The sequence below is a fragment of the Dermacentor variabilis genome, chromosome 2 (genome assembly GCF_050947875.1).
Source record: "Dermacentor variabilis isolate Ectoservices chromosome 2, ASM5094787v1, whole genome shotgun sequence".
Taxonomy (NCBI): Eukaryota; Metazoa; Arthropoda; class Arachnida; order Ixodida; family Ixodidae; genus Dermacentor; species Dermacentor variabilis.
Genome location: NC_134569.1, coordinates 45,768,323 through 45,778,989, shown reverse-complemented (window position 1 = coordinate 45,778,989; position 10,667 = coordinate 45,768,323). Strand labels below are relative to the sequence as shown.

At 47.4% G+C, this 10,667-nt stretch overlaps 1 protein-coding gene across 1 annotated transcript; it reads left to right on the top strand.

Annotated features, from left to right (window-relative positions):
* Positions 1-3,105: 3,105 nt before the first annotated feature.
* LOC142570312 (uncharacterized) lies at positions 3,106-7,033 on the top strand. The gene is made up of 4 exons (XM_075678704.1): positions 3,106-3,839; positions 4,509-4,606; positions 5,544-5,933; positions 6,584-7,033. Exons 1-4 carry the CDS (start codon positions 3,209-3,211, stop codon positions 7,031-7,033), a joined length of 1,569 nt encoding a protein of 522 aa, XP_075534819.1. The 5' UTR covers positions 3,106-3,208.
* The last annotated feature ends 3,634 nt before the right edge of the window (positions 7,034-10,667 follow it).

The window sequence follows — 10,667 nt, the reverse complement described above, 5'->3', positions numbered from 1 at the left end:
TCTCGGCTGCGTTTTATTTCTTGAAAATTCTGAGCCTGCTGCTTTCCTGTCAAGAATGCTATGTCACGTTGTTAATATGCATGCCGTTAGTGACCTAGAAGTACTCTGCGCGCAGCGCTAAAGAGAGGCGGGGAGAAGGAGTTATTGTGGAGAGGAAGAGGCGCCATTTTCTGCAGGCCTTTAGGCAGCACGGCTCAGTGCTTAAATAAATGTAAGGCAAACAAGATAGATGAAAATTCTTGTTCGTAGAGAAGATGAGCCCGAAAGGGTGCAAACTTCTTTTAGAGTCGACAACTTCTCTGTTCTCCTGCCTTCTTCCCTTTCCCAAGGCGCTGACCACGCTCTCTAAAGGGCAGATAAAAAACAGCGCTTCTTCCTCCCTACCCTTGATCTGTCTTTCCACATGGACTGCGTGGCATTACAGGCGAGCTTGTGAAGTTTGCTGAGGCGCATAGCGCAGGTAATATATGCACTAGCTGCCTCCTATAGCTGTTGACCAATTTCACTAGCTATTGGAGCGAACATCCCTTTCCGCACTTAACTTTTTGCTCCGGTTTTCTTCCGCCCTGAACGGCACTGCTTTCAAGACCTGCGCGCCATACTATGCTGCCGCCGGTTCTTCACAAATGTTTGTTCTCATCTCGGCGACCTCGCCACGAGTGGTCACCTTTCGCACCTCTACGCCCTTTCGGAGGCGTCTGCCCCGCGGCTACATCGCCACCTGCAGCTGTTGCGAGTGGCGCAGCATCGTGCCGAATCGAGACACGCTCGATCCCCGAGGGGACAGGCGCGGAGAAGCCCAGACGAGCCCCGTTGTTTATGTTCTCGGAAGAAGCCAGCCGAGGCGTCGGCATTCTCCCATTTCGACGCCTATACAAGTGCCAGGTCTCGCTCCGGAGTGCAGAGCGTCGGGTATTCGCTCGCGTAAACGGATCTCTTTTATAGAAGCTCTCGCACGAGGCGGGCGCGCACCGAGACGGCGGGACCAAAGAGGCCTCGTGGCAAAGCTTCTGCTGTCTGGGATTTCTTCACTCCAGTTGCGATGTGAATCGGATGAAGTGGAGGAGAGCGGAGCTCGACACAGAGAGACGTTTGCCGGGGAGCACGCTCGTGGCATATGCTGTTCTGTTCCAGATTTGAGTGGCGTGAAATTAAACGACACGAATAGTTAGTGGGGTGCGCGAATATTCGAAACTTTCGAATACCTTATCGAATATTGTCCTGTTCGTGTACGTATTTGAATCGAACAGTGACTATTCGATTAGGTAGAGTAAAGTACAGTAACTATAGATGGGCTTGTTTGTTGATCGTATAGTGGAAGGCTACAGCGCGAGAACCGGCGGAGACAAAGGAGGCACACAAAGTACACAGACGCAGGAGGCTGTACATTATTCGCAAATTATTAAAAAAAATGTATTCGGTATTCGACTGGCACTATTCTTGTCGTACTCCGATCTATTCGTTTCGGCACCTTTCCCATTCTTATTCGATTCCTTCTTAAAACCTACTGTTCGCACACCCCTACGTCAAAGACAGGCACCCTACGCTAACTACACCACAACGCGCAACACGCAAACTGATTAAATGATCTCGTTGAGACCAGTGTTCTATTGTTTTGTCTTCAGAGGGAGAGATAAGAAAGAGATAAGGCGTGGATGTTAACCAGAACTGTGTCTGGTTGGCTACCCTGCGCTGGGGGAAAGAGTAAGAGAGAGAGAGAGAGAGAGAGAGAGAGAGAGAGAGAGAGACTGTTCTTCGAAAATGTTAAAGGCGCCTTCGTTGGGCGAGGCCCGTGGGCGGCGCTAATCCTTGACCAAGTGCGTGTTGTAGCTGAAGGAATGAGAATGAGGTAGGAGGAAAGAGACTCGGATGCCGCCTCTAATGAAAAGCTGGGGATACTTTACCTGGCGAACGGTCTGACATGCTACACCAGGTGGGTAGCGAATAATATATGATACACACTGTGATTATACAAACGCCTGCAGAAACGGTACTACAACCATAGACATGCGCAGACACTCACCCAGATCAGATAGTCTCATTAAGTCTCGTAGTTCGCAAAAACACTGGACACAATATTCTCCAGTGGACTGGACTCAGTTCGGACTTGATGGCATTCTTTGTAATGTAGTCATTACGCATCCTTTGACGCTCAACGACGTACTTTACAAGCGAAACTCAACGTGCTAGACAATCGAGCGCTCTCAGAAGAAAAGATTCTTGGACCATGGCGTATGTGTTCTTGCATGCAAAAGGCCACAAAAGCCCTTCTGCCTTTCTTGAAGGACACTGGGTTACATGAACGCTTATGACAGTGGGGATTCCTCTGCGACTGTGAATGACTAACTCTTATTTATAAGGAATATTTAAATGTAAGGAATAAGGAATATTTAATTATGTTTGTCCTAGCGAAGTACGGGTGCTTCTGAACTAACTTCGACTGACAAACAAGATTAACATATTTTCTAAAATCCAGGAATGCAACATCAATATGGTCAGGTTTGCAAGCGTTATAGCAAAATTATGGACGACTGAAGCCAACTGAGGAACGGTGGAAAAGCCCTTTCTTTCTAAAGCCACGTTGCAAACGTGTAACAATATTATTTTCGTTAAAAAAAGTCCTATTTGGTTTGCTGTGATGTGCTGCCATAGTTCACTTTACTTAAGCACCGGCATAACACGTGCTGCTCTCCAGTCCCCAGGAAGGGCGGCTGAAACCGAAGATGTGCAGAAAATTATCTCTGCATAGCGGCTCAATGATGCGTTTGCGATGTTCTCTGGTCCTGGGGATGATTTCGTGTTTAGATTCAGTAATATAGAAACCACACCAAGAAGAGATACAACGTCGGGATCTACCCAAGATAATGTACGACTAGGAGATGCGCGATCAGATGAACTTGAAAACAAACAATGAAAAGACTGATTTAAAGTGCTCCGTAATGCATTGTTTGTCAGTGGTATGGACACCATTATGCACAATACAATCAATAGGCCCCCTTTTGTCGTTCAAGTAGTTGCAAAACTGTTGTGTACTGATATCGCGTGTCACACTACGTTTTCATGATAATCGCTTATCGGCCACGCAAACAGCAGTCGGCAGATCACATGTTCATCACCCTATAAAAAGGGCACGGCATCAATAAACGTTGTCTGTTCCACCCTGGCGTCCGGCTGATACGCCACAGTTGGCGACGAGGAAGCGGCGGCGATGGCCGTCGGCAGGATCGGCGAGTATCATCTCGGCACAAACGCGTCATGGGACGAATACGTCGAGAGGCTAGAAATGTTCTGCGAAGCTAACAAGATAGCGAAAGAACAGAAAAGAGCCATTCTGCTGAGTTGTTGCGGCGAAGAAGCGTACGGGCTCATCGTGACTCTGGTGAAGCCAGCAAGACCGACAACAGCAACCTACGAGGAAATTAAGACGGCGGTTCGCAAGCACCTGCATCCAAGGCCTTCAGAGCTATACGCAAGGTTTTTGTTCTACAAGAGAAACCAGGCTGCCGAGAAATCAGTTGCGGACTACGTCACGGCGCTTCGGAAGCTAGCCGAAGACTGCGGTTTTGGCGACGTGCAGCTCCCTATGGACATCATGATGCGAGATCGTTTCGTATGCGGCCTCCAGAACGAAGCAGTTCAACAGCGACTTCTCGCAGAACACGACCTTACGTTCAACGTTGCGTACGACATGGCCGCGGCCGCAGAAGCGACAGCCAAGGAAGAACGAGACATACGGATGCACGGCCGAGACGAGGCGAAGGACTGCCAGAGCATGATACAAGCAACCCGCAGGAAGCAAGACTCCACGGCAGAGGGATCTAGTTGCTACCGTTGCAACGGTAAGCACGCTCCGCATTTATGCAGTTTTAGAAAAGCGGCATGCTTCAAATGCAAAAGGGTTGGACATATTGCGAGGGCTTGTCGTTCAAAAGACGAAAGTAGAGCGGCCCGGAAGACGCCTGAGCAAAAGAGGAAAGTTGAAAAGAGCAAGGGCGTGTACGAAATGAGTGCATTGTTTTCACTTTGCGAAGTGAATGAGCAAGAACAGAAGTTTATGGTTAAAGTACAGATACAAGGACAAGAAGTCCCGATGGAGGTTGATTCCGGAGCATCGTGCTCAATTGTGGGGGAAGATACATTTAGAGTAATCGAGAGAAGTCGGGGTGAAATACCACTACAAGATTCTGGAACAACTCTCGTAACCTGGTCAAAGGAGGCGTTACCACTGCTGGGTCGAGCAACCGTCTTGGTCGAATTCAAGGGCCGGAAGGCAAAGTTGCCATTGTTGGTAGTAAAAAATCGAGGCAACAGCTTGATTAGGCGAAACTGGTTTAGGCCGTTAGGCATTTGCTTGCGGGGAATCGAGCAAGTAAACGCGGAAGACGTGCCCTCACGATTTTCCGAGGTGTTTCGCAGGGACCTTCCTGGCTTCAACGGACCACCAATTCACATCGAACTGAAAGACGACGCTCAACTAGTGTTTCTCAAAAGTCGACCAGTTCCACTAGCCCTCAAGGACGACGTGGGCAAGGAAGTGGATCGCTTGGTGCAACAAGGGATATGGGAACCCGTCGCGTACTCCAACTGGGCCACGCCACTGGTAGTGGTAAGAAAATAAGACGGAACTTTACGCCTGTGCGGTGACTACCGTAGCACCGTAAACAAAACTATTAAATGCAGCGGGTATCCTTTGCCCACTACCGCTGAAATGCTCGCAGCTCTGGGTTCAAGCAAATTTTTTACAAAGCTAGATCTAGCTCAAGCTTATCAACAGCTAACGCTAGACGACGAATCGGCTGAAGTGCTCACAGTTAACACGATAAAGGGGCTGTACAAAGTCAAACGGCTGCCGTTTGGCATTTCGGTGGCGCCATGGGTATTTCAACGAGTCATTGATACGCTGTTAGCAGGCATTCCCGGCGTGAAAGCCTATCTTGATGATATCTTGATTTCTGGCCGTAACGCGGAAGAGCACGCCGAGAGATTAGAAACCGTGCTATCGCGTCTGCAGAATGCGCAGTTAAGAGTAAACAAAGACAAGTGCGAATTCAACAAGCCGAGCATTGAATTCTTTGGTCACAGGATTGACGCCACGGGAATACATACGAGCCGAAGCAAGACTGACGCCATCCATAAACCGCCCGCACCCACAAGCAAAAAGGAGCTGCAATCGTTTTTGGGGTTACTAAATTTTTACAGCAGTTTTCTCAAGGGCAAGACTGAAGTGGCAGAACCCCTCTATCGACTGCTCGACCATGACCACGAATGGAAGTGGACAGGTGAGCACCAACGTGCGTTTGAGACTAAAAAAATTGCTTAGCTCCGACTCTGTACTTGTGCCCTATGACACCAAGCTTCCTTTAATTTTGTGCTGCGACGCATCTCCTGTGGGAGTGGGGGCAGTGCTAGCCCATCACACGACTGATGGGAAGGAACAGCCCATAGCGTATGCTTCCCGGACGCTTGGAGCCAGTGAACGTAACTATGCTCAGATTGATAAAGAGGGCTTAGCTGTTGTCTTTGGCGTGAAACGGTTCCACCAGTACCTTGCTGGGCGAGAATTTACGGTCATAACTGACCACAAGCCATTACTGGGCCTGTTTAACACGGACAAGAGGGTGCCTGAAGTTGTGTCGCCCAGAATGCTCCGTTGGATTTTATGTTTGTCTGCGTATAACTACAGCCTTCAGTACAGGCGCGGCCAAGAAAACTCCAACGCCGACGCACTCAGTCGTCTGCCAGCTCCGGGAGACGAAGACGAGCCACAGCCACCTGGGTACTTGCTCCTGTTGGAAGCGGTCGAGTGCGCACCGCTGCAGGCGGCAGACATCGCTGCGCTGATCAAGAAGGACCAAGTATTATCCATGGTAAAGGAATGGATCCTTAGTGGCTGGCCGTCAACACAACTGGACAGCAAGTTCGCGCCTTACGAGGTGAGGAAGACGGAGTTGTCGTTGCATCGTGATTGCATACTGTGGGGAATCGCGTTGTAATTCCTAACGCAGCAAGAGAAAGTGTGCCTCAACTCCTACATGCAAATCACCCTGGGATGAGTGCTATGAAAGCGTTAGCTAGAGGGCTCATGTAGTGGCCGAAAATGGACCACGAAATTGAAGAGTTTGTACGACACTGTCAGCCATGTCAGAGTAGCCGGCAAAGCGATCCCAAGGTTCCTGTGCATTTTTGGATCAAGCCAGATCAACCTTGGAGTCGCCTACACATTGATTTCGCTGGTCCAGTTAATGGAGAAGTATTTTTAATCGTGGTAGACGCGTACAGCAACTGGGCTGAGGTCGAAATCATGTCATCCATGAAAGCTACAGCTGTCGTCCCCAGCTTAAGGAAGATGTTTGCGACACACGGTGTGCCAGACGTTATCGTTTCGCATAATGGCACAGCATTCACTCGCTCGGAGTTGCAAACGTTTTTAAAGTGCAATGGTGTGCGTGCTATTTTCACTGCTCCTTACAATCCCGCCAGTAATGGTAGGGCGGAGAGAATGGTAAGAGAAGTTAAAGAAGCGTTAAAGAAGCAACAGGATGGTTCAACGCAGTGAAAGATTTCGTGGTTCCTGTTTAAACAGCACGCGACGCCGCAGTCGGTCACGGGGAAATCTCCGGCAGAATTGATGTTCGGACGAAGGCTGAGGACAGCCTTGGACAGACTTCATCCGGACCGGCAATACGTGCCGGAACCGCAACGACCGGAGATTAAGAGGTTCCACGTCGGTGACGCGATCTATGCTAAAAGCTTTTGTCCAGGTCCAAGGTGGAAGGCGGCCAGGGTTGTGGCAGTGCGAGGCCCGGTGTCGTACATCGTCCAGCTGGACAACGGCGAACGCCATCACAGGCACCGGAACCAGTTGAGGAGCGCCTGGACGAGGCTCGAAGCCGATCCAGTCTCAAGTGCAGACTACCACGTCAGGCTGCCTCCTACAGTCAGACGACCACAACAGCTGTCGGTCAGCACGGAAGCAGCCGCAGGGGCAAGACCGGGCCAAGCTACCCAAGACCCGGTCGAGACGCGAAGATGAACCCGCGTTAGACGGCCTATCGCACGTTATGGCATTGATGACTAACCAGACATTTTGCAATTGTGTAACGAATCTTAGGGGAAAGGAATGTTGTATACTGATATCGCGTGTCACACAACGTTTTCATGATAATCGCTTATCGGCCACGCAAGCAGCAGTCGGCAGATCACATGTTCATCACCCTATAAAAAGGGCACGGCATCAATAAACGTTGTCTGTTCCACCCTGGCGTCCGGCTGATACGCTACAAAAACATTTACGGAGCACTGGGTGTAAAATTGGGTAAAATATATTAAAAAAAATTTCTTTAGCTTTGCCCAAATTCTGTGAATGCTCCGTGTCGCAGTAAAAGGGGTTCGTCGCCGCTTTAGGCGTTTAAGCTTCCTTCTAAGGAGTGGGACGTCCCGCATTATTCAAGGATTACGTCCTGACTTTCTTTTAACTTTGTCTGCAATAAAGTTCTCCAGACAGTAATGGCAGATATCCTTAAATTTATTCCAAAACACTCTAAGGTCTCTCCCGTTGTACTCGCTCGAACAATAAGCTAAGTTGTTCAATAGTTCATGCTTGGCACGAGAAAAGTCCTCTACAACCACCGATATATCTTGAGCAGTGTCGGCAACGTTCAAAGGAGCATGAAAAAGTTCGCAATTTCATGATCTGAAACACAGTTTTCAACAGAAAGGGAAAAACTTTCAATGAAGCGGCTAACAAAATGAGACCAAATAGAACTACCGTCCCCTTGTATGGGCCTCAATTGTTCCACAATTTGCTTTATATAAGTTATTTCCTAGCATAATTCAAGTAATCAACGTGAACATTAAGATTGGAACTGGAAGCAGTACAATTCCAGTTCACGCCTGGTAGATTGAAATCCCCAATGAGAAGCGTCTTATTCTGGGAAAAGGACAGCCATTTGTACTTAAAGACAGAACTTGGGAAGTGACTCAGTTGCGCGATAGGGAGAGCAAATAAGAAAAGCGACCGACCACAACAGAAGTGTTATTTTAGGCCGATGCTTTTATGATTACCAATCTGACCAAGTGAGAAGGAAGGTATGCTATATTTAACTAAAAGTGCGACACGGCCACCTCAGGAAGACGGTCGCGTCGAAATACCCGATAAGAAGGCGAAAGAATACTCGCGCTGTCAATGTCATCGTGCAACCAAGCCTCTGTGATCACGACACGTGAGTCGTAACTTGAGGTGATATCCTCAAGTTCAGTAATTTTATTTACTATGCTGGGTGCACTTATGTTTAGAAGCCGTAAATTCTTGGAAATCGAACAAAGTCACTCAGTTTCGGAAGCGCTTTGACCAGCGGTTATTTCGGTTCTTTTGTTCTTATTTTCGTCCCAAAAGTAAAAAGGGCGCTCTCTACGTAGCTTGTCATTCATAAAGCTTTTTTTTCCCCTGCTGTCTTTCGTTCTTCGCACTCTACCACAAGAGCTTTCGTATCCTGCGCGAGTCCGAGGAGCAGTCAATTTCGAACTGATATTCTAGTTTCCTTTAGCATATAGGCGTTCTCCAGGACTTGCTGCTTCTCGTTATAATCTCGGAAAAGTATGTTGCAACTGGCTGCTTCCTGCAGGCTTAGCCAACCGACGAATTCTTTCTACCGTGCTGCTGTTAACCCTTTCCTGACCGCTAGAAATGTGTTCATGTTCGGTCCTACTTTTATTTAACGTTTTATGTCAAGACGTAGTAGTCGCAACCTAATGCAAAAGCACCCGTGTACTTAGATTTATGTGCACGTTAAAGAGCCCCAGGTGGTCAAAACTTCCGGAGTCTCCCACTACGGCGTGCCTAATAATCATATTGTGGTTTCGGTACGTAAAACCCCATACTTCAATTTTAATTTTAGTCGCAACGTACGAAATAATACATAAAATTACAGACTGATCACTGGCGCATTGAATAAATGTATATCAGTAATAAATGTTCAGATAACTTTTTTAGGAATACTTATGTGAAATTTCAGAGATGCACCTCAGGAAAACTGAATGAAAGTAATAATTTGCTATTTTTAGTATAAGTACTGAGAGTAAAAAAAAAAACAGCTGAGATATGCAAAGTATGCGCCTGGCTCATAGTAACCAACTTATGTAAGTTATATTAGGCAAAGAAAGGTTATTATGAAGATTTGTTGGCGTCAATACTAGCCATAGGGAAGCTCATGCTATGCGGGTAAGCAGTACCTTCTCAAGTGTGAAAACGGTTAAGTTCCTATATCGCAGTGGGCATTTGTTTTTGCTAATGGCAGGAGGAACCTGGTTCGTTTCTAACTGCATTCTTTAGGCTTGGAGGGCAATGGTTGTCGTGTCGTGGAGCATGCAGAAGCCTCCTGAAGCTTGATTATTGCGTTCGGTCAGTTTTTCTGTGCAAGCAAACTGGTCAACTGGCACTGGCGCCTCCACGTGATTTATTGGGTTAACGTACAGTACCATAACCGTACATTAAAGTAGAGTGTTGCCGAATATTGTACAGAAATTAATCAGGGTACTTGCACAGGCGGTGCTCAAAATGTGAGATGTTAGACTGCTAGTCAAGCTTCGGTCGAAGGTCGGTCTGAAATCGGCTGCGTGCTCTTGTGTGAGTGAAAAACCCCGCAGAACGGGAAGATCGCTAGTAAGAACCTGTACACGCACTGTCGAAACGCTGAGGGATAAGAGCAACCCACGGTGAGAAAAATAATGTTGCACTTAATATTAATCGAACATAATTATCAAAATAACACGTGCTGCATGAGCATCTATCATTGTTTGAGACATCGTTAAAACAGCTGAGATGTCGGACCGGGAAATTAGACAAACCGAGAGAAGCTTCTGTGTCTTCACTGCTGCTCTCATTTAAAAATTATGTTGTCGAGTCGACCAAGCCTCAAATTTTGCATTGTTTTATTGAAGAAGTGCTGGGAGCACTGGGGGCTAGCTAGTTTCGACGATACCTTCAGTCAAAGTTCTATTTTTCCATATTCCCCCATCTGCCAAAAATTGTAAAAGCTGAGCAATAGTTAAAGTTGAGTCGTCATGTCAGTCGGTGCATGGCGTTGCTGGTAGATGCGTTCCAACGCAAATGTTTAAGAACGTGCTGAAAAACTGTCGACAAAACTGATTGATTTATATAGGCCCGGCAAGGAAAAAGTTAACTTTCTATGGAAATACATCTACCCAATAGTTTTGTTTAAGGTCGTTTTCCGTTTCACCACTGTTTTCTTGCACACCAAAAACAACCGACTTTCTCTAGGTCACACACTTTTCTGCGCAGAAGATCCACTGATTGCTACAGAGAGGCAATGCGGGCACCCTGTTTATCAATTTCTTGAAAGCGTACCATCATGTCTGACATTTGCTTTTTTTATTGCGAATATCTGAGTCCTAAATAGTGCGACACCAGCAGCAATTTTATTTTGACCTCCCGCCACTAGCTTCGATAGCTCTGTCGTTTCAGGGTCGCGATTTACATCCACGTCTCCGCATAGAAGGCGGCGACAGCGACAATACACATCGTATACGCTATGCTAACACACTGTTGTGGGGCATGGCAACACCAGGACAACCACCAATCTGTGCAACACAGAAGAAAGGCTTAGGTATTACACCAAAGCTTGGTCTGCCATGCCCACGGAACTCGA

Bases quoted from the DNA above. Each gene is read 5' to 3' on its own strand.
- LOC142570312 (XM_075678704.1), top strand. From the start codon at position 3,209: ATGGCCGTCGGCAGGATCGGCGAGTATCATCTCGGCACAAACGCGTCA. The intron at 4,607-5,543 runs GTAAGAAAATAA...CGGTTCCACCAG, and splicing joins GGGCCACGCCACTGGTAGTG to TACCTTGCTGGGCGAGAATT. The intron at 5,934-6,583 runs GTGAGGAAGACG...CTGTTTAAACAG, and splicing joins GCAAGTTCGCGCCTTACGAG to CACGCGACGCCGCAGTCGGT.